General features: G+C 42.4%; 1 protein-coding gene across 8 annotated transcripts in view; it reads left to right on the top strand.

Annotated features, from left to right (window-relative positions):
• The window catches only part of NRG1 (neuregulin 1), a 707,377-nt gene that overhangs the window by 397,792 nt on the left and 281,591 nt on the right, over positions 1-27,994 (top strand). Inside the window, exon 3 of one of the 8 annotated variants that reach the window (XM_073345925.1) lies at positions 22,243-22,370. The exons of the other annotated variants lie outside the window; for them this stretch is intronic. Within the exon in view, the coding sequence (XP_073202026.1) occupies positions 22,247-22,370 (124 nt within the window). The 5' untranslated portion in view covers positions 22,243-22,246. The remainder of the gene's footprint in view (positions 1-22,242; positions 22,371-27,994) is intronic. 8 annotated transcript variants of the gene reach the window in all.

Genomic DNA, 27,994 nt, shown 5'->3' with positions numbered 1-27,994 from the left:
TTGCGCTGGGATCAGGGCCCCAAACGTCTGCAGTATATTTCCAATAGTAAGGAAATAAATCCTTTCCACCTACTACATCCATCCTGGATCGATGAGCTTGTCCAGCCACTCTGGCAATGAGCTTATTTCCTTTTCACAATGATGACAGTGTCTGCAGGATAGTACAAAATCAAAGGGATGGCTGGATCCCATACTTGACATCTCAAGTGTCTCCACCAGAAACTTCTCAAGCGTGCTTAATTCCTGTTAGTGAAAGCATCACTCTCTATCTGCTTTCTGATAGCTCAGGATAAGCTGAGATAAGGGCACAGATAGTGAGAGGCTGCTCTTGGCCACTTGTGCTAAGACAGCAGCTGTCAGCATCAGTGGGTTTCTTTCAATGTTATGTAGATCTTCGAATGGCTGGGATTAGGTAGCCACCTGCCTACTCCACTTTGTTCCTAGTCCCACATTTGAAGAAACAGGCGGTCTGATGAGGATTTGAACGTCATGCTGTAGCCAGAGCCAGATATGCAACCTGAATAAGTGATGTCAAACATAAGCTTCCCATCAGAATTTGCATTAGCCAAAGCCTGACTCTGACTTCCCCAGACTATTAGCTCATGCATGTTGAGATATTAGATACTACAGTTTTCTTTTCTTGCATTAGTGATGCAACAACCTTTTAAAACAACCCAGCCGTGCCCATTAGGATGCTAAAAATAAGAAAGAGGATTTCCAAAGGCGTGTACAGACCGTGAAGAGAAGGACTCAATTCCTTATTTAAACAGGCTGCTGTTGAGTGATATCCATCTGTTTCACACTTACTATTTTATTTGTGCACATTTAGCTGACCTTGCTTGGGCTGCCAGTGAGGTTTGAACACTTGATATTCTGAACTAAAAGCCTATGCTCCTAGCAGGTGAGCTAAAGCACTAACATAGATCATTGAAGTGGCAGGGTCTCATGCTTGTGGCTTGCTTTTGGTGTTCCTGAAGGCAAGGGACCAGTTAAAGAGATTTCAGGTTAAGACATTTTAAGACAGGCAGGATTAGTACAGATTCCCCTCACTCCTCAGCTCTGCCAAGGCACATCAGCCCTTAAATATACAGCTCATCTAGGAGTAATGGTCAAGTAAAATCCAGCGAATGGTTGCTTTCTGGGAAGTGTGAAAATCAGTCCCACTGCATTCAACTGTATTTGATATTCAAAAAATATTGGAAGGATATCACAAACTAAGAAAGGGCACCCCAGATATTATTCAAAAAGAACCTGGGGCTGCTATTCAGTTTCTTATAAACAAACTAGGGAAATGCAACCTAGATGGAGCTACTATAAAGTGGGTGCATAACTGGTTGGAAAAACGTTCCCAGAGAGTAGTTATCAATGGTTCACCGTCATGCTGGAAAGGCATAACGAGTGAGGTCCTGTAGGGATCAGTTCTGAGTCCAGTTCTGTTCAGTATCTTCATCAATGATTTAGATAATGGTATAGAGAGTACCTTTATAAAGTTTGTGGATGATACCAAGCTGGGAGGGATTACAAGGACTTTGGAGGATAGGTTATAATTCAAAATGATCTGGACAAACTGGAAAAATGGTCTGAAGTAAATAGGATGAAATTCAATAAGGACAGATGCAAAGTACTCCACTTAGGAAGGAATAATCAGTTGCACACATACAAAATGGGAAATGACTGCCTAGGAAGGAGTACTGCGGAAAGGGATCTGGGAGTCATAGTAGACCACAAGCTAAATATGAGTCAACACTGTAATACCATTGCAAAAAAAAAACAAAACATCATTCTGGGATGTATTAGCCGAAGTGTTGTAAGCAAGACACAAGAAGTAATTCTGCCACTCTACTCCACATTAATTAGGCCTCAACTGGAGTAGTGTGTCCAATTCCAGGTGCCACATTTCAGGAAAGATGTGGACAAATTGGAGAAAATCCAGAGAAGAGCAACAAAAATGATTCAATATCTAGAAAGCATGACCTAAGAGGGAAGATTGAAAAAATTTGGTTTGTTTAGTCTGGAAAAGAGAAGACTGAGAGGGGACATGATAACAGTTTTCAAGTACATAAAAGGTTGTTACAAGGAGGAGGGAGAAAAATTGTTCTTCTTAACCTCTGAGGATAGGACAAGAAGCAGTGGACTTAAATTGCAGCAAGGGAAGTTTAGGTTGGACATTAGGAAAAACTTCCTAACTATCAGGCTGGTTAAGCACTGGAATAATTTGCCTAGGGAGGTTGTGGAATCTCCATCACTGGAGATTTTTAAGAGTAGGTTAGACAAACACCTTTCAGGTATGGTCTAGATAATACTTAGCCTGTCATGAGTGCAGGGGACTGGACTAGATGACCTCTGTGACAGGGTTGATCACAAAGATCCCCTTGGGACTGTCACCTGATGTGCTGAAATTACCTCTGAGCCCGTTTTCCCTGCCAACTTGGAACTCCAGAACCCTGCCTTGTTGATCCAGACACACTAGCCTGCTGCAACACAGACCTAGGGTCTGGGCCACGCCCCCAAAGCTGCAGACTTTAACTACAAACAGCTCAGCAGGTTACCTGTCTCCAGCACTCAGACAGTCAGCTCCCAGTGGGATCCAAACCCCAAATAAATCCGTTTTACTCTGTATAAAGCTTATACAGGGTAAATTTGTAAATTGTTCACCCTCTATATCACTGATAGAGAGATATGCACAGCTGTTTGCTCCTCCAGGTATTAATAATTTACTCTGGGTTTATTAATAAACAAAAGTGATTTTATTAAGTATGAAAAGTAGGATTTAAGTGGTTTCAAATAATAACAGCCAGAACAAAGTAAGTCACAAAGCAAAATAAAACAAAACACGCAAGTCTAAGCCTAATACATTAAAAAACTTATTACAGGTAATATCTCACACTCAAAGATGTTCCAATAAGCTTCTTTCACAGACTAGACTCCTTCCTAGTCTGGGCCCAAACCTTTTCCCTGGTACAGTCTTTGTTAGATTCAGCAGATATCTTAGGTGGTAAGCAGGGGTTTTCTCATGACTGGCAGCCCCTTTTGTCCTGCTCCACCCCTTTTATAGCTTTGGCACAAGGTGGGAATCTTTTGTCTGTGCTTGTCCCCATCCCCACGTCATCAATGGAAAAGTACAAGAATTAAGATGGATTCCAGTATCATGTGACTTGGTCACATGTCACTGTAAGACCCCTAGTCTCCATGCATCCTGGGTTGGCGCACACCTACACAGGAAGGCTTGCAGGTAAATAAACCATTTACAACCAATTGTCCTAGTCAATGGGAGCCATCAAGATTCTAAACCACCATTAGTGGCCCACACTTTGCATAATTACAATGGGACCTCAGAGTTATACTTCATATTTCTAGCTTCAGATACAAGAATGTTACATGCATACAAATAGAAAGAATATATTCAGTAGTTTATAACCTTTGTTATGATACCTTACAAGAGACCTTTTGCAAGAGCATATTCCAGTTACATCACATTCACACTCATAAGCATATTTCCATAAAATATATAGAGTGCAACGTCACAAGCTCTTGAGGTCCCTTCCAGTCCTGTGATTCTATGATTTAAACTACACAACTGGTCACCCATTGTTCTGGCTGGGCGTGTAATAAAGGGGTGACACCCAGAAGTACTGATAAGAAACTAGACTGTATTTCCTGGCTCCAGTCACATGGCATGGATCAGGGCTACAAAAGACTCTACCTCTCTCTCCTGGCATGAGAGAGTATCTATTGACTCCAGTGGTTATTGTTACAAATAAGAATTTGAAATTTTTTTGGGGGGAAAGCTTTTTTTAATTATCTCAGTGCAAAAAAACCTTGGGTGAAATCCTGGCTCCATTGAAGTCAATGGGAGTTTTGTCACTGATTTCATAGCAGTCTGGGATTTCATGCTTGTTGCATTTCCTAACACCTGAAAGATGACTGTATTTTTCTTCTTCTGATTAACTCAGAAACAGTCCAGTGGATGTGAAGGAGACTTTCCAAAAAGTGCTTTGAGATCAAACATGAAACACATCTCTCCAAAAAGTAATGTTTAGCGAAAGATATAGGCTGCTGAAAATAGGTGTTTAGAATGCAAATGACATCTCACTCTGATAACATCACTAGCAAAAGGCTTTGATATTGAAGAATGTAATCTCATTATACTATGGATGTGAGATCCCACTCATGCAGGTCTCAGCTCCATATATAGAGCTGTGCGAATAACTGATTTTTTGGCTCGCTGACTGACCAAAAAATTGAAAAAACACAATTTTGGGTCAAATGAAACATTTCATTTTGTTTTTGAGAGTTTTTTAACCCTTTAAAATAAAATTGAAGTAAAATTCAAACTGAAAAGTTCTGAATCAAAATGGAAACATTTTGTTTCAAAAACGTTGAAATGAAACATTTTTTTAAATTTTTTTTGGTTGATTTTTCTGCTGAAACAATTTTTGACATTCATCATGAATTCAGGAACATTTTCAGTAGACCCAAATGGGCAATTTTTATTGAAAACATTTCAGCTGAAAAAATTCTTCCAGCTGGAAGCTGAGTTAGGTAGAAGATGAATAAAAATATCTCAAATGTCCTGTGCCCTTGGCAATGGGTCCTTACATCTGCTCTGCATCAATCTAATGAATTGCAAAATAACACATTTGATATGTGTGACCAGTTCCCTGCTGACTCTGCTGCTGAGGAGGTTCATGGGTGTTGTTTATTCCACCATGCGGTTGGACTAATTTACACTGAACAATTTCCTTTCTTCGGCTGTTGCTACCTGAATAAAGGGAGGACCACATCCCATGTTTGGCACAAGTGTGGAAATGTGCTTAGCTCTGCTGCTGCACAACATCTAGGTTCTCAGGGTAGTGCAGAGCTAGAGTTTAGCCAAGCCAAGGAGCCCCTCCCAGGCACACAGATTACACACAGATTACTTTGTGATGTTGCACATTCTCTTCACATCCCTGAGTGTAGGGAGGGTTCCTGAAGCACAAATCCCACCCCTTCTGCAGCCACAGAGGTTCCCTGGTAGCTGAACTGGGGAGTGGTTCTGATGAACAAGGTGGTAGGGGAATAGGATAAGTAGGGAATCTCAGGGTGGGTGGACATCCTGTGTCTTGCAGTGAACTCTGCTCCACAGGGGAGCCCTATATGGCATCATGCAGGGAGTGGGTGGACCGGAGAAGGGTAGGCTCAGAGGATCTGCAGTGGAGTCACTAAGGCACGAATAATATGAGGACATAAACGCAAAGAGCCATGCTTTATTCAGCAGCTAGAGCGCTCCTTAACCAGGAAGTTCCTACCTTTATTAAGTTTCTCAGTGCAACACATCCTGGTCCTCTCTGGTAACTGTGGAGGACCAGGACCTCTATAACCACTGCACAGCTCCTTTCTATATAGTAAAAGATTAAATCTTACATTATAAACCATAAACAGGGGATGAATCACTTGATGATGACCTGTTCTGTTCATTCCTTCTGAAGCACCTGGTATTGGCCACTTTCAGAAGACAGGATACTGGGCTAGATAGACCTTTGGTCTGACCCAATATGGCCCCTCTTGTTCTTAAGTAAATACGCACAACAATCCAGAAGACACTTGAAATTCCTTGAAACTATTTACCCTGTGATGTTCTCTTATCAATTGCATTGAAATAGTCCTGAGCTGTATTCTAAAGTCCAAGTTTCTGAGGGGGTCTGATCAGTCTTCAAGACCGTGTTCTCACTTCTGTTGAGATTGTGTGTAGGGTTCCCTGTGTTGGGGGCTCTCTACCTGACACACTACCTGTGGGTCCCAAATCCTCTCTTTGTTGTGTTGGGAAGTAGTGGAGATTAACCTGATTCCTCGGGAGAAGTCTTTTTGGAGTCTCCACTAAGTAGAATAGACTGAAACAGTCAACATACAGCACATCTGTAGCCTGGGGGCAGGGCATTCTTCCTCCTCCAGACTCCCTTCACCCTCTGGCTAGTGCTCAAACTGGGCATCAGCCTAAAGATTTGTGCCTTAAGCCCTGCTCCAAAGCTCTCTGAGGTCAACGGAAAGACTCTTGTTGACTTCAGTTAGATTTAGATCAAGTCTTTATTGAGCACTTATTTTCAGAGACAATAAGCAAACAATAAGCAAGGGAACTTTGCAGGCCCCATCATCCTGTATTGTTAGCATTTTTCCCTTTTCCTGTCCCCTGCCTTATACTACAGGCTACATTAAAATACAAATAACAAGAATTGAATCTCCCTTTTTGCAAACCCTGGAAATTAAGACCACTGTTTTCAAAAAATGGGGCCTAAAATTTGAACAGCTGAATTACTTAACTTTGCAAAGTGGCCAATATTAGCCTTACTATTAATAGTCCGAACAGTCCAAGAGCGTGTTCATTGAAATTCAGGGCAGCAATAAAATGTCAAGTAAACAGCAATTATCCCGCAAACATTCATCATGTAATCACAGATAACAGTGTTTAGGAGTGCTGGGGATTACATCTAAGCACAGAGTTTTCAAAAACAGAGGCCTAAAGTTAGGAGCCTAACTCCATATTTAGACATAGAAATAAGTGGCTTGATTTTCAAACGTGCTGAGAACCCATTAGCTCCTATAAAGATCAATGAGAGGTGCTGGGGGTTCAACGCCTTTGAAAATCAGGCCACTTATTTAGCTGCCCAAATATTAATTTAGGCTCCTAACTTTAGGCCTCTGTTTTTGAAAACTCTGTGCTTAGATGTAATCCCCAGCACTCTTAAACACTGTTATCTGTGATTACGTGATGAATGTTTGCGGGATAATTGCTGTTTACTTGACATTTTATTGCTGCCCTGAATTTCAATGAACACGCTCTTGGACTGTTCGGACTATTAATAGTAAGGCTAATATTGGCCACTTTGCAAAGTTAAGTAATTCACCTGTTTAAATTTTCCTTTTAATTGCTAAGAGTGGCCGTCCATGCAAAGGACTAAGTGACTGAAAAATGAGACTATTATTTCACCGGAGGAGGTCAGAAAATGATATTTGGAGCTTCTAGACATAGCATCTCTGAAAGCAAATTAATGGATCTCAGCAAGTTACAAAAAATTGCATGCAGGCCCATGTGTCCACTTTCAGCTTGATGTGTCCTAAACTTTAGAAAGCCATTTTATAATGGAAGCAGCAACTGGCCCTTCACTCCCATATGTCCCTACGATGAAATATTATTTTAACACCGGGATAAAACAGTCCTTTAAAAAAAATAAACAAACCAGCAGTTTACAAAGGATCTGAAAGCTGGCTGCGAGTGTTAATGAAGACAGCAGACTCTGCCATGATTTGGGGTGCTGAAAACAAGACAGCAATATATAACCAAATGAAGACTTTATGAGTCGTAAATCTGTCCTGTGATAGCGGCTTGAAATTAGAATTACATTCTCCCCCTAAGTAGTTTGAATTTAGTGGAGCTTTTTATTGAAATTTTTACAAGCAATTGTGAGCTTGTAAAAGCTTTCCTTTCTGTCACAACAATAACTCCAACCTACAGTTCATCAATAAGAAATCAGGGAAAACATCTCAAGGCAATAATTTCTCAGCATTCTGTTCAATCTGACTAATCTGATATGTATACCTCAAGGGTTCTTTGCCTGGTTAAATAAATACAGATTTTTTTTCTAACTTTTTGTATTTGTTGTAGTGCCAATTAGACTGACACCCTAATTTAGTTACAGAAATAATCATATTTTAATAGCCTTAACATCCCAAATTATATCTTTGTCTCAGTACAAGCATCCATTTCCTTTTTAAAACTTCCACAAATATTATTAGCATTAAGGTGTCTAGAAAATAATATGCCTCTAAAAGAGCCAGGTAGCTTCACATAGCACCAGAATAGCTATGTCTGATGGTATTATAGGCTATAGAAAGCCCAATTCAGCAAAGCACTAATTCTGATATTTACTGTAGTAGCAGTTGCTTAAGGCCTAGATGCTCTCATTGTTTCATAGAAAAGTCTGCAAATGATTTTGTTTCTTGCTGTGAGCAGTCTTGGAAGACTATTATCTCTGGGTTATTATATATTATAATGAATCTGCTTTTTGTAACCTGTCTGCAACCGTTCTCAAGAGTCATTGTAGTTACGAAGCTAGACGAAGTATGGTCCAGTTGTCTGTGTACTAGCCTGGGACTCCAGAGACCTGAATTCAATTCGCTGCTTCCCCACAGATTTCCTGTGTGACCTTGGACACATCACTTATTCTGCCTGTGCTTCTGTTCCCCATCTGCAAAAGGGGGATAATAGCACTGCCCTGCCTTAGAGGATAAATATATGAAAGATTTGGGGAGTGCTCAGATACTATGGTAATGGGGACCAGATAAGGACCATAGAGAGACTATCAATGGTGCTGAAGTACTCTATGTAGCTTGAAAGCTCGTGAAATGAATTGTCTTGATTGCAATTGAATTTCTTCAAAAGTAGCCTACGCATGAGCTTTCAATGAGTTTTAACTATGACGAAAGTTTGAAGAGTTGGTAACAAGCTATTTGTTAGCTAGAGTGAAGCCAAGAAACAAAATATGGTGCAATACTCACAAAGAGCTCCTGCTTAATTAATTTTAACTCAGAAACTAACAGATTGACTTGCAAACTCTCAGACAATCTGTTGCGTAAAGAGCATGGACTGGAGAAGATGCATTATATTAGTCATACAAAACAAATAGGTAAAAAGTAACATTTTCAAAAGCATCTGTATGACTTGGGCATTTAGGAGCCTAAATTGTATTGCCTTTCAGTGACACGCCATTGACTCATAGACTTTAAGGCCAGAAGGGACCTATCATCTTTTCTGACCTTTTGCACAGTGCAAGCCACAGAATCTCACCCACCCAGTTCTGTAATAGACTCCTAACCTCTGGATGGTTACTGAAGTCCTCAAATCTTGATTTAAAGAGTTCAAGTTTCAGAGAATCCACCATTTACACTAATTTAAACCTGCAGTGATCCATGCCCCATGCTGCAGAGGAAGGCAAAAAAAAACAAAACCCAAATATGGTGCTCAGTTAGATCCTGAGCATATGGGAAAGACCCACCAGCCAGAAACCAGGGAAAGAATTCTCTGTAGTAACTCAGAGCCCTCCCCATCTAGTGCTTAAGTTATTTTTGAAAATGGGATTTAGCTGCTTTGAAATTTTGTTCTTAATCCCTGCTGCCAGTGAAAAACTCATTCTTAACTATAGAGTCACAACCAACGCTCCCATGATAGTGTCAGTTGTGGACCATCACATTGATACGGTGATTGTTGCTTGCCATTCTGCAGTACAACTACCCAGCCAAGATTTGACACTTTTCTTCTTTCATTCCTTGCTCTGCCATTGGCTTGTTGTGTGGATTTGGGCAACTGACTTCACAACTCTGAGCCTCAGCTTCCCTATCGGTAAAATGGGGATAATGATTCTGACCTCCTTTGTAAAGTGCTTTGAGATTGAGGGCTGGAAAGTATTACACAAGAGCTAGGTATTATTATTACCATCTCTAGATAACATCCCAATGAATCCCAATATCTATGGACTGTGACCCCTGTATAATTATTTCTTGGCTTATGGATAGTCAGTCAACTGGGGAAGAACCCATTCCTCTAGTAAGACATGCTCACTTAGTCCTTTGTGTCATTCCCATGAATATGATCACTACTAGCTAGAGTCATAAAAGGAAAAGAATATACCTGTTGCACTACTGCATTGCTACTGTCCTTTCTGAATTGGCAAATAGCCTTCATGTCTTTGTAGCCTAGGCGGCCTGTGGAGCGTCTGGGGTCCAGCAAATGCAGAAGCTCACTTTCTGCTTGTTAGACTCTAAGAATTTCTCTAACTTATACCAGTTTTACTCTTTGTAACTCCACCCTGTTCCAACTCAGTAGAGATGCTAGTGTTCAATCTGGATTAATAAACCAAGGTGTCCCTGGAATTGGGTTGTTTTTGGAGAGGAAAAAATGTGAAATAAACTCTTCACTTTGAGTACCAAGAAAGCTAATAAGTAATGCAGAGGAACTTGTAATAAGGTAAACTGAAATGAACCCATAGAAACAACTTTGTGGGCGAGACCTTTTCCTCATAATAATTTCATCAGTAATATTCACAATGATAATTAATCGAGGGAATATGAGAAGTTTGATATCCATGATGTTTCGTATTTTACTTATCTTCATCTACATCAAAGGCAAACCTTCAGAACTCAGTCAACCATGCAAAAATTGTGAGTGTTTGCTGCAAGAGGCCATGGGATATAATTGACTTAGCAGGTGGACTCTGAATTCTTTGATAGGTCTTTGCAGGCCAAAGCTGATATGTATTTTATAAAGCACAGTGGGAAAGTTCTCACTTCCTTTGCTGCAGTTCTAAATGGTGCGCCCAGCCCCTCAAAGTGAAGTGTCACGTATATCACCGGGTGTTTTTATTTTATAAAGAAAACGGTGAAAGATGATATATACAAAGGTGAAATATACAATGGCAGTCATCTCATCCTGACATACAACGCTCCAATTCACTGTCACTTGAATCATCAGCTTTTTTTCTTGTTAATGAATCATGTTGCTTGACAACTGACAGAACCTCACATCCCATGTTTGTTTTATGTGAGGCATGGTAGTAGCTCCAAACATGAGAACAAGTCACAGAGACAGTTGAGCACATTTCAGAATCAAGAAAAGCTGTTTTTAGTGTAAAGTGCTAGCAAATTATCTATCACAGCTTCACCTTTCTTTCTTTCTTTCTTTCTTTCTTTCTTTCTTTCTTTCTTTCTTTCTTTCTTTCTTTCTTTGTATCTGTAAGACTGGCAGGGTATATTGTGACATAACAGGGCACAATCCAGGCTAATAAGTGGCTGTGTCACCCCCTGCCATGGAACCTGGGGTGTCCTTTACAATGCCTGGACTGTTCACAAACAACCTTCAGCATGTAAGTCACTCCCAGCTACATCGGTGTGTGTGCGGCAGGCAGCCAGCCAGCCACACCTTGGCTCTTACCAGCCTTGGTTATGCTGCAGGGTGACCCCAACACTCCTCCAGTCCTGGATTCACCCAGAAATGTATGTCCTGTACCGCCAAGCCCTCTCCTGGGCAGTACAGATATATCGAGTCCATTATTCCTTGAAGGGAATAATATACACACAACTTGTTACCCCAAATGGAGTTACCCAGACACTTAAACTTGAACACACTGGATTAGATAAAACAATACAATTACTCAACTAACTACACAGAGAGATTGTAAGTGAGTACAAGTAATGAGGCATAACAGTCATAAATGATTACAAGAAAAATAAAGATAAAATGTTTACTGGTGTCTAACTTAACAAATTATACTAGATTCAAAGCAAAGTTTTCTCACCACATGCTTTCAGTGGTTTTACTGACCGAACTCTTTAGGTCAGGGCCCCTCCCCCAGCATCCAGTGGCTACTTCCTTTGCGTCTTCAAGTGCAATGAATGTGATGAGCAAGGAGAGAGGAGATAGGTGCCTTGGAGTGTTTGTCCCTCCTTTTTTATAGTTTCCATCTCCTGCTTGAAAACCATTTCCAGCTGCGAGCCAGGAGGCACAGAGTCTGTGTAGAAGGATATTCCCTGCTGGTTTTTTCATCTGTTTAACTTTCTTCATCTTTCCTTCCTGCTTGATGACTCTGTTTACTGCTTAAATACAAATTATGGTAAACACACATTCCTTTGTTAAGGACAGACCTGTTTGCCAACGTCTGTCTGGGCAGGCCTGTGGGGTTTGGAACCTGTGTTAATAAAATCATATGGAGGAGTCTTATAACTTTACGTACAATGTTGGCACACATATTTTACCAGGACAATACTGACCAGTAAATTATGAGATTTTTAAATTATACCTCACAAGGCATACCTTGTGCAAACATTGGTGCATAAGGTATGAACAAAACTGATCTGTATTTGCAAGACTGGAAGGATATATGTTATGCAGATACAACATATTGTCTTACAGTTGAAGTCTTGCTGGCTCCATTTAACACTAGAATGAGAATTACAGATTATCTCCTAGCTGCATTTTATTTTAGTCTGGCTGCATATATTAAAATCCACAACTCCACTGAGCTGTTCATGTTTGACCCACTCGGTTGGCACCCCAGCTACGCTATTGGTGAACTGCAATAAGCAAGTTCACAGCAGTGCAGTGTCTGGGGTCCAAAACATTTTCCTTTTTAAAAGGCTGGCTTTGGACAGTCATAAACATTGATCTTTGTGCCCTCAGTGGAATGAAGCTGTTTGGAAGCTGCTGATTTAGTGGGGGATTGGTCCTATTTTGAGCAGGGGGTTGGACTCCTGAGGTCCCTTCCAACCCTGAGATTCTGTGATTCTATGATTCAGAGCCATAAAAAGGCAGGAGAGTGGCTAACCGAGGTAAGGCTGTTCACTGGAGAGGTAGTCTGGCAATCAGAGAGGAGATGAGAAAAATGATGCATTCATTCAGAAGCCAACTGACACAGCAGCCATGTGTGATAGGGTGGTGTACTCAAAGTCTGATACTAGGCATTATTCTACGGATAACTCATACCATTAAGCGATGTGGGGAGTATTGGCAACTGATACTTTTAAGCATTTTATGGTGCAGGCTTTAATAGCAAATTTTCAGGGCCTGTAAAAGGCTCAGCATATATTGTTGGGCCTTCAAAGCTAAGACAAATGGAATAGTCAAGTCAGGTGAACGCGCCTTAGAAATTTAAAGCACAAAATCAGTTTAAAGAGGATGGCCAGCCCCCCTGTGATGATGAAGTAGACGGACCTCATATCTGATCCAGTTTGACAATTCCTATGATCCTAAATTAGAAGGAAGGTGTTTTTAAAAATATTCAATAATATGCCAAGTGGATCCAAACAAAACCCTTTGAATTGTGGAAGAGTTCTGAGTTGGAACTGGACTTTGAGGCCCTAGCTGAGAGCCTTTCATAGTTTCATGGAGTTACCTAGTTTTATCTAAACCATCAAATGACTGAAACAGAAGTTTTGGGGTAAACTTAAAGCGTCTGTGATTATCATTGTGGTATCTGTCCGAAAAAGAAGGCACAACTCCGTTCCTTTGGTAAATGCAGTTCACATTTTTTAAAAAACGGATGTGTTCTAATGATTTTACCAAGAAAAGCTCCTTCCCTGATGCTCCCCAAGGTCTGGAATTGCCTGATATTCTGCACACACACTGCCAAGCCCATCAGTTTGCGCATGTACCAGCAGACAGCTGAGATAGTGATGGGTGGGATTTCTCTCTTAGGTTATGTCTGCCCTGTCATCAGTAGGTGTGATTGCAGCATGTATAGACAGACCTCAGCTAGCTCGGATCAAAGCTAGCTTGAGTAACAATAGCGATGACGTGGCAGTGGCATGGGCTCGCTCTGCCTGCCCAAGACCCTGGGTATGTTCTCAAGTGGCTAGCCTCTGCCGCCACAGTGTCGCTGCTATTGTTACTTGAGTGAGTTTTGATCTCATTAGCTCAGTGATACTCAGACTGTGGCTCACGAGCTGCAAGTGGCTCTTTGATGCGTCTCTCTTGGCAGCACATGAGATTAAAACACTGTGGGATTTAATTATTAACCAATCTAAGCCACTAACCAATCAGGATGCTTTTACTATGTTATTAACCAGTCGTAGTTGATAAAATAATAATACTTGGTCAGTCATTTTGCTGGGAGAATTATATATATATGTATATGAAGCAATGAATTTACACTACTCTGGCTCTTTTGGGGAATGTTGATCCCTAATTTGGCTCCTGAACCACTGAAGTCTGAGTATCACTGCATTAGATCAAAGTTAGCTCGGGTGTGTCTACAGGTGTTGCAATCACATCTCCAGAGAAGTAAGAGGTGAGAGGTGTTTTGGTCACATGACTGGTTACCAAATGATGTGCGTTTGGATGGGAGGAAGAAGTTCTGTGCCTTGCTCAATCCCTATTTTCTATCTCCAATGTTCTTGTGCAATAAACGTATGTGGAGGATTCCCCAGAGCTTTGGCCGGGGCGGGGAGGATTGTCTAAAACTGAAATCTAAATAAATATTGAAAGCATAAAGGCCTAATCCTCCACTTCGTTACAGCAGTTCTATACTTCGTAATTCCACATGGCATGAAACCAGTGTCCCGGAGTGGGGAATCCCAGCCTAAGGCTGAGATTTTCCAAAGGACGTTAAGAAAGTCCCATTGAAAACCACCCAGCTCCTCTGTAAATCCCACCCTCAGTCCCTATATACAGTATACTGCCCAAATAGGCTTGGGGGTGGGGGGACAGATTTTATTTGGCTAATGGGGAATTTGGATAGTCAAGAGGACAGGAGCCAGTCAGTAGCGGAGTGGCCTTCCCTGTGGCCGGGCGCTCATCTTTCTCCTTGCAGTGGCCAGGGGTCTGTGCTCTGCCCTGCTTACTTGCTCCCAGGACAGCGGGGCTGTAAAGGACTCCAGGCCTGCCAGAGGATCCATTCAGCAGCAGGATGGTCTCCTCTATAGCCACAGGCTCATCTTCTTCCTCCTCCTCAGAGTCCTGGCTGGGGATCTATTATCCGAACCTCTGCATTATTCAAATCCCTTCCTTGTCCCCCAGCATGAAATACATGGATAACACGGAGGTTCAGATGATAGGGTTTTGGATAAATGGGGATAATACTGTAGCCTGTTTGTAAAACTGCCACACAAAACAGACCCATAATATCCATAAATACAATTCGTTATTTCTTCAGTGACATTCACTCTCCAGTCTTTAACTAACAGCACAGTGAAATAATAAAACTGCTCCATCAGTTTTTTAATTACATCTGTTGGAAACCAATCCATTATTCTTAATTCTGTGAAACTGCTCGTAAAAGAAAATTACACTAGTGCTTCGTGGGTGACTAATGCTGCTAATTAGAATAAATCAGTAGAGCCGCCTCTACGGTGCAGCCTGCATTTAAGTTAGGTTAACCCGGGTAAAGGAGATGTGGCTACATCAGCTTGAGCTTTTCTGTTTTTAATTGAGTCATGGCTGAATCTGCCTTCTAATGGTTTATCATTGAAATCAACTGCCAGGTGTTTGGGGGTTTTCTTCCATTTACTTTTATTTTTTGTAAGTGATGAAGAAAGCGAGGCTAAAAGTAAAGAAGAATAAACAAATGAATTAAGAAAATGTTTTTCTTTGATAAACACAAGCATGAAATATGTTGCACAGATTCTTGTTTCATCTTGTCCTCAACCACAAAGGACAAGAGTGTATTTAGTTTCCCGTGGCCATTTAGATCTCAGCTTGTTTGTCTTAAAATCATAAAAGAACAAACAAAGGCCCATCTTGCCAAAGGCTTACGCCTGTTCTTCATTTTACACATTAACTTCCGTTGGGTGACTTGTGGGGTTTGAGTCTATGCCCACTGAAGTCAATCGCAAAGCTTCTGTTGGCTTCCATAGTGTGAAATTGGGTCCACCGTGTGTAAAGTTAAGCATGTGTAAATCTTTGCAAGATCGGGGTCTAAATCTGCAAGGATGCTATTAAGAAGCTTCGGTACAAAAACTACCTAAAAATTGTCCTGAGCTAGTCTCTTACTCAGCAAAGCAAATAGGCACATGCTTAACTTCAAGCATCCAGAAAAGTGCTTAGCTGGATAGGGATGGATTTAATCACATCCTTAAATACTTTTGCTGAATTGGGGCCATAGCAAAGAATATCCTCCAGATTCTAAATGTATCATTTTTTTAGGATTTTTTTTAATCTACTCTTTTCTTGATGTTTAATGGAAATAGAACCCACAGAAACAACTTGAACATAATAGCAAACTGTTTTGCAGGAACGTTATGACCCACCCATATTAAGTCTGACTATACTTATATAGAAATGAAAGATGGCTGTATACTGCAGAATTGAACTTCAGGTCAAGATTTTGACTACCTCAAAGTCTGGGGATATTTGGATCCATGGTTTTGGTTCTGGCTCACCTCCATCTTTCAGAGGGACAATGTTATTTTTTCTCAAAGTGCAGAAGATCAGTGTTTGCAAACAGAAAAGATTGAAATAAACAGAGAAATGACGACGAGAACTTCCCTTCCAAGTTTATAAGAGTTATGAACATTGAAGAGTAAATTAAATAAAAACGGTAATAATGTGTCTTTGTAAGTGACAGTTAAGTTGTTGCACAAATGGCTAGGAAATTCCAGCCTAAAAGCAGAAAGTCTATCCTTAACTCAGCCCGTTGTACATCTTCATTGCCACACGAAGGGTACAGGTAACATTACAGAGTCATCCCAGACAGCTGGCGTAACAAGGCACAGCTGCAGCATTGCCAATTCTCATGATATTTGGTGTGTTTCTTAAAGGTTTGTCTCCTGAGGCTTGGGTTGACATGAGAAATCTCAGCTTCCATTTGACATAAAAAATTTCTAGCTTTCATGGTAGTGGAGAAAAGTTTGAAAACATGGCCTGAAGTCATCCTATAGGCTCAAAAACCAGAAGGCAAATAAAACGGAATCCTTGGTGTATTTTATTATTATTATTATTATTATTATTATTATTATTTTATTCAGGATTTTTAAGTCAGTCTCATGATTTTGGACCATCTGATTCATGTTCTGGTTTTTTGAACTTCAGGGATTGGCAATACTGCAGAAGGACTCTAAGACAGATTTTCCAAAGAGCTCAGCATGCATTTATGCACACACCCCTCCCAAAAAGGAGAGGGGGCGGTGTCAGATTTTCCAATGGGCCCAGCATTTCCACTGTTATCAATAGCGGAAGGAAGTGCGGAATTCTCCACTGTTCTCAGTTGGGGCTGCTGAGTGCTGGCCGTTTTATGAATCTGAGCCCTTTATGTAGATGTCTGAGTGGGGACTGAGCTCTTTTTGAAAGTTTGTATTATCTTGTCTCATTTTTTATTTCCATTGCCTTGCGATGCATAAAATGGCACAACAACTATGATTCCTGACTATGAGAAGTAGATTCCTCTTTGGGAGTCTTCTCCTGTTTATTCTCTTCCAGCAGTTTGCTTCCACTTAGTTGAAAATGTTCCCAGCACTGTTGTAATTCTACACAAGTTTCATTGTGTAAACTGGTGTTTTCCTCTGTTCCACCATCAGGGCTTGCTTGTCTCTGATCTGTTTCTGTTTCAGTTTTCTGGGAATCCACTAAAGTTCAGAAATCAGGAAACAATGGTGTACCTTCCATTCTGTAGTTCACTGAGTTCTCCTCTTCTTCTCATTCACTATTGTGGACAATTTTAAGTAATAAGCCCTACATGCTTTCATAGAAGTCCAGTCCCTAGAACTCATCCTCCTTGTGATGAAAGCCTTCGCCCAGCTCCACTAGGAATTTCTTGGCAGCCCACACTTCTAACTGATATTACTTGACCAGTGATAAGGCTGGAGAAAGTGTTCAACAGCTCCCAGTTTAGCTTTTTCCACAGACGTTGTAGCAGACTGCCAGGGAAGCCATGTTAGAGATGGGCAGAGGAAGGGACAACGGGCAATGTACTGGAATGTAATGTTCAGAGCCAAGTGCATTTCCTTGGAGTTTGCCATTAAAAGCCACTCATGACTACTTCCCTTAATTGCAGCTTGCTGGTAGCTTAGAGGTGAGCTATAGTCCACTGTGGAGCTAGGGAACCCAATGATACTGTTCTAACAGAGTTCAATGCCCTGAGGCTCTACTTTCAAAGCACTCTCCCAGCCTAGCTTCCTCAGCAGGCAGGTTTAAAGCTAGTTGTATTCGATCAGTCGGATCAAATGGGACAATTCTTTGGCAAAGGAACTTTCTACCCGCTGTGCACCATGAGATATCTATACAATGCTACTCAGAGCCTACGGGACCACGCCTGTACCTTTGTAATATGAATCCCGAGGACATCTTACTCCAAGCCAACTCCAGGACAGCTCTGTGGAAATAGCAGAGCGCCCTCTGCTGGCCTGGAACAGTGCCCGCTGATGACTGACTGCTATTGTCAATGTTTCACCCGCCTTGCGACTGCCCCTTGGTCTGCAATTGGGCACCGTTCCCCAAACTTCTGCAGTGACTGTGTGACCCAGTGCCCAGTTTCAGTAAAGCATTTAAATGTGTGTGCTTAAAATTAAGCATCTGCGTAAGTCCTTTGCTGAATTGGGACCTAAGGTGCAGACTGTATGTACTTTCAGTCCCCAAAGGTCAATAAATCCTAATTATTGCAAAGTTTAAATCCCCAATTTAGCCTTTGTGAACAACACCCTGAGAGCAGCTGCACCATCCGGGGTAGTTGCTGAGAAAATGCAGATTGGACGGGGCCACGGAAAATGGGGGAGGAACGGTGGTGCCGAAGTAAATGGAGGAAGAGGCAAAAAAGTTAAATCCGATAATATTTGAAAAAAGTAAATAGAAACGTGTTCTTCCTGTTCTTCCCTCCTTTCATTGCAAATGCAGGAACACAGGGGCTGTTAAGAGCTGGGATCTACATGAGCAGAGGCCCAGAGGAAGAGTGAGCCACCTGCCATGTTGGAATTGGATGAATACGGCTCCAAACCCAGCAGTCATATGGATAACAGCTTCCTGAAACGTTTTGTAGGCATATACGTTGAAACATCTCCCAAAGCATCAATGTTGCATACCAAAAATGGTGGCTGCTGCCTGGCACCAGCTGTTGATTATGGTCCTCCTTCCCCTGGTACCGGCGGTTGGGTACATAGGCCCTCTACAGGCACCACCCATTGGGTACCCGTACCCCTTACAGGCGCTGGTCGTAGGGTACCCGGGCCCCTTCCAGGCACTGGCCATTGGGTACGTGGGCCCACTCCAGATGCCAACTGTTGGGGATGCTGTGGTCCAATCCATAGCTCCTTTCCCCTAGCCAGGATCCTTCCCAACACCAGCATGCCCCCACACCCCCAGTGCTTGCCCTGCCTACTGGCCCTGTTCCCTCACTCCATATTTGCTCTCACTGTATTGTCTTCATATCCACTCTGTGTCAGGCACTGCTAGCCACTCTTTAGCACCTCTCAGTTCCAAAGAGAGATGCATTTCCCCATCCCCACTGGCTTACAACACTCACCTAGGGGAGGGGGGAACCTACAAAGGCTTTTATCAAAGGCTTGCTGTTTGTTTGGAATTTGTCCCCTTGGATTCAGCATTGACCATGTGCACCAAACGGCAGAATGACTTGTGTCATGTTTGTTTGTGGCGGAGGGGGGAAGTACAGTGGTCTTTGGGCCAAGAGCTGTATGGTTCTATGCGTCAGCACAAAGGTGCCTCTGACTAGGGCCTGTGGGTATGACCTTTCCATAAATATTAATTAATCCTAATACTTGGAGGGAAGAGGGAATTAGTAGGATACATTAAACCCTGACTAACTGTGTTTCAGTAGAAATAATTTCTCTTGAATTTCCCCCGGCAGAGTGGGAGGATGTAGTTAAAGCACTGGACTACGAGGTGGGAAATCTGAGGTCAGTTCCTGGCTCTGCCCCAGACTTTCCTATGTGACCTTAAGTGAGTCAATTAATCTTTGTGGGCCTCAGATTCCCATCTGTAAAATGGGGATAAATATATTACTTTTCTGCCGCTCGTTGTCTCGCCTCTGTTTAGATTGTTAGCTCACTGAGGCAGGGACTGTCTCTCACTGTGTGTTTGTGCAGCTCCTAGCACAGGGGGGCCCGATCTTGGCTAGGGCCTAGGTGCTATTGTAATGCAAATACATGAATTACTAAGAAAAAATTCAAATTCTTCCATGCCAAGGTAAAACATTCCATGGAAACAGCAACTTTCAACATTCATTAGCTGTATTTGTATAAAAATGAATGTGCAACTGCTGACATGTTGTTCTACCAGGTTATGTTTATAGGATTCTCTTGCTTTGCGGCTTTATTTTTACTGTGAACTTTATTCATGTTGTGACTTTGCTTTGTGAAAATCAAGAGGAGAACTAACGGCATGGATCCCTGTCGCCCAGGTTCATGCTATCCCCAGGCTACAGGAAGCCATGTGTCTTTCTCCTCCACTCCATATCGTGTTTTCAGCATGTGCTTTGAAAAGATAATGACATTGTCATGCCCTTAAAGTCAGCATAAGAATCTGCCCCACAGCTCAATAGTAGAAGCAAAGTGGAAGATTCTACTGTCTGATAAAGATCATCTGCTGTTTCCTGTGCTAAGGACGAAAAGTTGAGCAAATATAAAGGTCATCTGTGTTTATATTAACAATACAACAGTTACACTATGTTTCGTAACAAAGTTGGGTCATTATTTATCCACTTGTCCTTTATATCATTGCTTTGAACTGTCTGGATTTGCTTATCGTGATATTTCTAAAATCTGTAAACAGCCAAAGAGAAGAATTTCTGTTTCTCTAAATAGAGTGTTAGGTCATTTTATTATCAGAGCCTTAGAAAGCTGCCCATCTGTTGTTCTTTCACATCTGGAATAGCATATGCAACCTCCTCCTAACTGTTAATTATTTCAAGGAAATTACTACAGTAACTGCGCCATGTATACACTGTATCATTGCTTCTCTTCATCTTGCCTTTTCACCGTTAGCAATGAATCACAGACAACTTTCCTAAAACAAACCAAGAAACCAACCATCTTCGACACACCTCGCTACAGTAATTTTTCTTTTATATTATTAAAGCAAATGTAATGTTTTCATTTTCACTTGCTAGCTCCTCTGTTTAAAACTACTTACGCATGTTCCTTGGTCCCTATGTTGATAATTAGGTTACCTGTGGGTAGCGTTGAACATGATTATACAATCAGCTTTCAATTTAGTTTCATACAACAGAGCCATTTAACTTTAGGTGTGGAAACGAGTGATTAAATAGGTCTAGAGTACATTGACCTCTTCACATCTCATTGAAAGCATATTTGTTCATGATAGAAGACCCTGGGAAGCACTGAAGTCAAATAGTTCAGTCCCCAGGAAAACGGGAAGCCGCTCTGATTATAAGCTCTTTGGGGTAGACTTTCCTAGTGCAGTGAGGCCCGGACCCCTGACTGGGACCGCTAGCCACTACTGCAGTACAAATAAAAATAATCCTAGAAGCTAAAGATACTTGAAGATTAAATGATCCCCGTTCAAGTAGCATGATTTGCCTTCAAACACGTGTATCATTTCAACACACAGCATACTGTGTGCATGAGCGCATTTCTTCACTGCCACGGATCTTTCGTCCAGACATGGCCCTTGTATGTGGGAATCATCCTCATCAGTTCTAGAATGACGGTGTGGAGAAATACACCGAGGGCGGACTTGCGTGTGGATTTTCAGCAGTTGGGGGAATCGCTTCCTTTTAACCGCTTTAGGGGTGTGTGCCGAGGATTCACACAATGCTGTGTGAAATGAGGTACCGCAGGAAAACACACACCTAGAATATAGCAGGTGCTGTCACTTTACCTCAGCTGTATCAGCTAGCAATCCAGCATGCAAGCAGCCATGCGCGCCATGGCATCCTGATCTCACTCGATGAGCATCACACTTCTGACGAAAACACATCACTGAAGAAAAAGGCTTTGCTGCAGCAGTAGGGTTTCCACATGCCCCCGTCTTCTCCCCAGGATGGCCCAGGGGTGGTATGCACAGCGGCTGTCATGGGCTAGTGTGACGACCTTGGGGAGGCGGTAGGGGGCGCTGTGAAAGCCCTGCAGCCTCTCACACTTGGTAAGTTTGTTTTTTTTTGTTTTTTCTTTTTTCGGTGGTTGGGGCTGGCGGTGTGCACCTGTTGTCATTAAATGCAATCTCTAAGGGAGTAGCCCAGTGTCACATATAGCACACTGCATATTGCTCTGCACACTGCAGCAGGACAGGGGTCCTCAGATTTTTTCATAGCATGGACCACATGCTCAGGGACACCTCCCCTTCCTATTCACAAGTGCACAGATCCGCTGCCCGCCCCATCCATGACCACGCAGCCATCTCATCTACTCTCTGTGATCACGTAATGTCCCTGTGGCACCTATGGCAATTGGTTTTGGGGAAGAGTAAGACCAAGGAAGTACCAAGTGTGTTGTAGACATCTATCTATTTAGCAGCTGGAAATAAGGAGAATGGCCAGCCAGGCCACCTCCATCAAGCGCTCCATGGGCAGCAGCAATCCACAGAGTAGGTTTGGATGGCTCTTAGGGGGATAGTTGAAAAGGCAACAGAATAACTACCCAGTAGGGTTAGGACATGTAAGATAACACTGCTTTCAGGACCAGGGAGATGGGAGCGTAAGGAAGTGAATATTCTCAGCTCAGTGCGAAGGCTTTGCCATAGCTATATGTTATGATATGTGTCAGCAGTGCCTTGGTTATGTTCATCCAGTCAGTATTCCTCTCTTCCTTGTTTCACAGACCAATGGGATCCAAACAGGAAAATGAACGAGAAGAAACAGCAGGAGACAGCACTCGCCAGTCCAATGGACCAAGCCAGAACCCAAAGCCTCTCAGAAGGACAAGGGGAAAAAGCCTGAAATACGAAGGTAGGTGCCTGTGGATTCACTCCGCAGCATACGGAGTCTTCCTGGAAATGGAGGTGCCAGCCACCTCTTCCCGCAAAGGCACAAGGGTGTCCATAGCTGGAGGGAAGGGAACGAAAGGCAAAGGATGTGAGCTACACTAAGAATGTCAGCCAGATCCTCCCCTGCTATAAACTGGTGTTGCTCCATTGAAATTAATCTTCTGTTGAAACCAACAGCTACTGGTCGCTAGCTGAGGAGCTGAGATTGAGTTTTTGCTTTTGGGAAACCATTGATTAGATACTATAGATTCTTTATTATTATTTAATGTTCCTATTGTGGTAACAACCAGGGTCTCCAATCATGGCCAGAGTCCCCCTGTGGTGGGTGCTGCTAAAACCTAGTGCCTGCCCCAAAGAGCTGACAATCTAAGGGCTGACCGTGAGGAGAAAACAACCAGTCTCCATATGTTTTTGGCTTAGCTGAGCCTTCATATACAGTTGTTCATGGACAATGTCATGAGTTAACTTGTCATGTGATTTTCAATGGGCAGCAGTGTTGTTATATACATTTCCTAGTGAACAGATATATTGTATTCACAGCCTTGTTTAACTTCCAGTAGTTCAGAATCTAGTGCCCTTTAATGGCCACACGGGTCAGTAAAAAGACAATGCAACTGTATTGCAATTATACTTAAATATATATTTTATTATTTGTTTGCATATTTGTCTAGTGTTTTTTTTTCTGTCTGAATGGTTGCAGTGTGCATGTGGCTGTATGTGTGTGGATGTACATGGATGCCTGTGGATGTACCAGGATGAGTTGGGTGTGTAGGATGAGTTTAAGTGTTGTTCTGCATTAGTAAATATGCGTAGGCCCTCATTAGTGACAGATGTGTATCTAACACAGTGGGGGTGGTTCAACTTCTTCTTTCTTTCTTTCTTTCTTTCTTTCTTTCTTTCTTTCTTTCTTTCTTTCTTTCTTTCTTTCTTTCTTCTCCCATTGTGGTTTGTGCACATCTCATCCAAAGGATTTGTTACATGTTGAGAGAGCCCCGTTTGCTATTTATGTTACTTGTCTGAAAGCTGTATGTGCTGTGATTGTTCCATGTAGGTGAGCCAAAGAGTGCATTAAGTAATTTAATAAGTAAATTCTGTGCTACAAACCACACCACAGATCTCACGGGAGACTCTGGTCTCTAGTAATTGTGGGGCTGACAGCTGCTTCTGTACCAATCAGTAGATGTGAATCCACAGGCACCTCTTTCCAGAAAACCAACAGGTTGATGCTGTAAACTCCCCCCACCCACCCCAGGGGACATGGTTGAGGACAAGAGTAGCTACTGTTGAAACGCTGACCCTGTATTCCACCAGAACACATCTGTCTAAACCCTTACCTCGGCCAGCTCCACTAATACAGATTTCCAAGTCAGCATCAGTGTAACTTGCAAGAACAGTGACGCTATTTAGGGAGCATTTACCCCTGTGGATCTTTCAAAGGGTAGATGTAAGCCCTAAGTATAAAATAACAATAGCAATAATAATGTAAATTATGGCTAGGCTGGGTATATAAATAAGGCCTCAAGACAAGCAAAGAAATTGTAAAATGACCTGAAGAGATCTGTCTAAGCTCTGTGTAAACTCAAAAGCTTCTCTCTCTCACCAACAGACGTTGGCCCAATAAAAGATATTACCTCCCCCACCTTGTCTCTCTCATATCCTGGGACTGACGCAGCTACAACACCACTGTAAAAATGAAGGAAGAGAACGAAAGTCACCTGTTTTCTATCAAAATTCAAATTTAGAACTCTCCAAACATTACCTCAAGGGACAGGAATATGTGTCTGAGACACGAGGAAATTAACACTCCACTACATGCCAGAGGAGTGCCCTAGGAGGCAGACATCTTGGAAAGAGGTGATAAAGGCCAGAAAGGGCGGCAGATAGATTGTGGAACTCCTTCTGTATGCGGGGCTGGAAAAAAAAGATACATTCAAAAACAAAAACCCATGGAAAATACTAGTAGCTGGGCTAATTGCAGACAGTTTAGTAACACTGGGGAAATGGAAAGACACTTCCCTTCTTTAATGTGCACTTCTGTGATCTGGCTTCTGTTCAGGACCTGAGGAAAAATGTGTCTCGATTCCTGCTTCTTTGTTACATGCACTCTTCACAGTCACTGTCTGCAAACCTAAGAATAATTAGCAATTAAATAAACCCAAAGAAACAAGCACTATAGTTACTACACTGTTAAGTATCAGAGGGGTAGCCGTGTTAGTCTGTATGCACAAACACAACGAGGAGTCCGGTGGCACCTTAAAGACTAACAGATTTATTTGGGCATAAGGTTTCGTGGGTAAAAAACCCACTTCTTCAGATGCATAGAGTGAAAATGACAGATGCATCTGAAGAAGTAGGTTTTTTACCCACGAAAACTTATGCCCAAATAAATCTGTTGGTCTTTAAGGTGCCACTGGCCTCCTCGTTGTTTTTGTACGCTGTTAAGTCGGCCTCAGAAATGCTGTGTTTTCATAAACATTCCTTTTGTAGCTAGTAGATTCACTGATGCACCTAGTGTTGGTTCCATGTAGTGACTCCCTGAGAAATGGCACCATTTATGTTTGTACCAATGGAAATTCAAAATCCAAATGGTAAGAATTTAGGGGGAGACTTTCAAAGGCAGAATGGATAGTTGAGGTACCTAACTCCATTGATTTCCAGTGGGAGTTTGGCACCTAATTGCCATTTGTGCCTTTGAAAATTTCCTCCTTACTGCCTACTAACATTTGGGCAAATTATCTGAGGCCAGATCCAAACCCCATTGACGTCAAAGGGAGTCTTGCTGTTGACCTCAGTTGGCACAGGTTCAGGCCCATAATGAACAGCTTTTTCTTCTGCACTAGGATCTATCAGGTATTTGCCGATGTCTTAGCTGATCTTCTACTGTTTGTGTGGTAGCAGCCTGGACCTGACTTGCCCGCCTTTGTCACGCCAATCCAAATGCCTCCTGAAACCTGACCCTCTTTCTCCAGTTACAGCAACAACTTCCCAAAATATTATTGTGTATGGTAGCTTTTAGAGGGAGTAGTTCTTTAATACAGTCAAATACCAGGAGCTGCTCTATGGTTCTGGTTTGGTTCAAGAGGATTTTAGAGCTGAAACTGCTTGCATCTATGAAGACTGTGGCTCTTCAGAGGAGGCCGTGTTGTTGCTGTTGTCCACCCATTGGAGTGGAATGTAGGGCCATAATATGTGGCTCTTAATAAACCATCTTCATGAAGTGAGATGTAGAGCTGGCCTCCTGGCTAGTAAGAATTAGGCCTTACTAGACCTATGGGAGGAAGCTTGCGGCGTCGGGTGGCGATGAGATTTGTTCATGTGCTTGAGCTGGGATACCTTCCTCCTTGGTATAATAATGAGGCTGCTGGCAGTGTTCTCCATAAGGGCCCCTGTGGTCTTTTCCCTTTGGAAGGTGCCCCCATCCTGGTCTGAAATATCCAGAATCTGCTGGCCACAAGGGCCAGCTGCAAGGGCTATCTTCTTAGCAGGGCTGCTGAAGAAGCAGAGATTGTTTGGGGGGGAGGCGAGGAGAGAGAATGTTTAGGGGAAAAATTGAGACTATGATTTCTTTTTGCACGGCCTGGTTACTTGCATTATCCTCTGTCATGGGGCTTCTGCATGCTTTGGGATTTATTGTATTCTTACATGGGTGTCAGATATGGCTCGGGTGCTCTGGCATGGGCCCCTTCTCATTGTTATTTCATAAATCTCAAGAATAAATAAATAATTGCACCCCACTGGGATGTAGTAATATTCTAGCCTGGTTCTTCCCAGACATCCTACTGTATCTGTTGCTAAATGATGGAGAATTACAGTTTTGGCACGGAAGAGGTAGCACAGATTGCAGGGCTCCTGCCCAGTCTAATCGGTAAAGTAGAGATCAGAGGTGAATTCTGGCAAATCTCTTTTCCTGCCTAAAGGCCCAGCCCATGGGATTATGTAGCCTACACTCATCAGCTCCAAGTTTGCTGTTACCACAGATGATTTGCTCACCTGAGGTGCCTCCTGGTGCAATATGTCATTACACATAATAGAGCTTCACTTGTGGGTCCTGGGAGCACTCTATGACCACCCCGCCCCCATCACATTGATTGCTAGGAGCACCAGTTGTGTTCATCACCAAGTAGAAGATGCCTCCCAGCATGCCATCTGGAGGTTGCTCCTCCGGTTGTATCCTGGAGGATCTAGTCCTCACATACTGTTTTCTTCTTCCACTGATGATGGCCTTTCTGAGGTCAGCTATCAGTCAGGGGGTGGGGAGAAACTACACAGAGATGAAACCCTTCAGGATAGATCTGGAACATTAGGGCCTCCATCTGTTTTTTAAACCAACCGTACAAAATGCTGGAGTTTAGTACACAGGAGCTCCTGCAAGGTTGTGTTGGTGTAGAAAACCAGATCCATTATGTCTCTTCCTCAGTGTAAACCAAGAATTAATCATGGCACAAGAGGTAAATGTGTGGGGGTTTCCTGTGTAAACTGCTCTGTTGGACTGGTAAATATTTCTAGTATTGTCACAAATAGTCAACACAAATGTAACGAATGCAAGTTTAGCTTTAGCTCTGCGTGTTTACCATTACGACTTTAAACTGTTTATAGGAAGGGAAGCACTATAAAGGTCCCTGAGGAGGTGGGCAAAACCACATGGATAGACAAGGCTTACTGCAATGAAGTGTTTGGTTTAATATTCAAAGAACACATGGTCACTTTGCAGCAGCTATTTGTCATTTAAAACATTGTTGTTGATACTTGACAGTGACACCAACCTAAACCATTCATAACAACTCCAGAAATGAGGTGTACTAACAACTGGTAGGATCCAGCTGGATTCTTTCTTATCTGTGTGTTGTCAAACAGGGCTACTACAAGCTTGCTTTGTCCATCGCAAATACTGACGCAATGGCCAATACGAAAGACGTGTCTTAATCTTTCTAATCAACATAATCAGCTATCATTTTTACATCCTTTTTCTTAAAGCCCTAGCTTCTGGAGGTATGTCACTAGGTGAGAATCTCAGCTTTCGTTTAAAAAACAAGGAATCGTGTAGTCTCCGTGATTGCACAGGAAAGCCTGAACTCATGAATGAGAGGAAGGATGGTCCAGTTGTCACGGCGCTAGCCTAGGCTTGGGAGACTGGGGTTCAAGTCCTTGCTCTGCCATGGAGTTCCTGTGCAATCTTGGGCAGATCACACAGCCTGTCTGGGCCACAGTTCCCCACCGGCAGCACTGCCCTGCCTCCCAGGGGTGTTGTGAGGGTGCATACGTTAAAGATTGCGAGGTGTAATAGATACTACAGTGATGAAGGCCAGATAAGTACCAGAACCTGAATGGTTACAGCATGAGAAGAGAGGTAAAAAGGCCCCAAGAGATACTGTTTTTAAAAATCTCCTGATTTGGGGGGTGAGAGGAGCTGAGGCGGGCTGACTCATGACTTTGAATGCCAGGGTCTAGCAATACGGTAGCTACATTTATTAGTAAGAAACAAAAACATCCCAGCTAGTACAGACGGGAAAGCAAGTAAAAGAGAGGAGGAGGGCTGGGCTTTTCAGAAGTGCTCAGCATTAGCCTGACTCTGCTCCCACTGAAGCC

Source organism: Lepidochelys kempii, chromosome 5 (assembly GCF_965140265.1).
Source record: "Lepidochelys kempii isolate rLepKem1 chromosome 5, rLepKem1.hap2, whole genome shotgun sequence".
NCBI lineage: Eukaryota > Metazoa > Chordata > Testudines > Cheloniidae > Lepidochelys > Lepidochelys kempii.
Note: the sequence above shows the minus strand (reverse complement) of the source record. Positions and strands in the feature narration are given on the sequence as shown.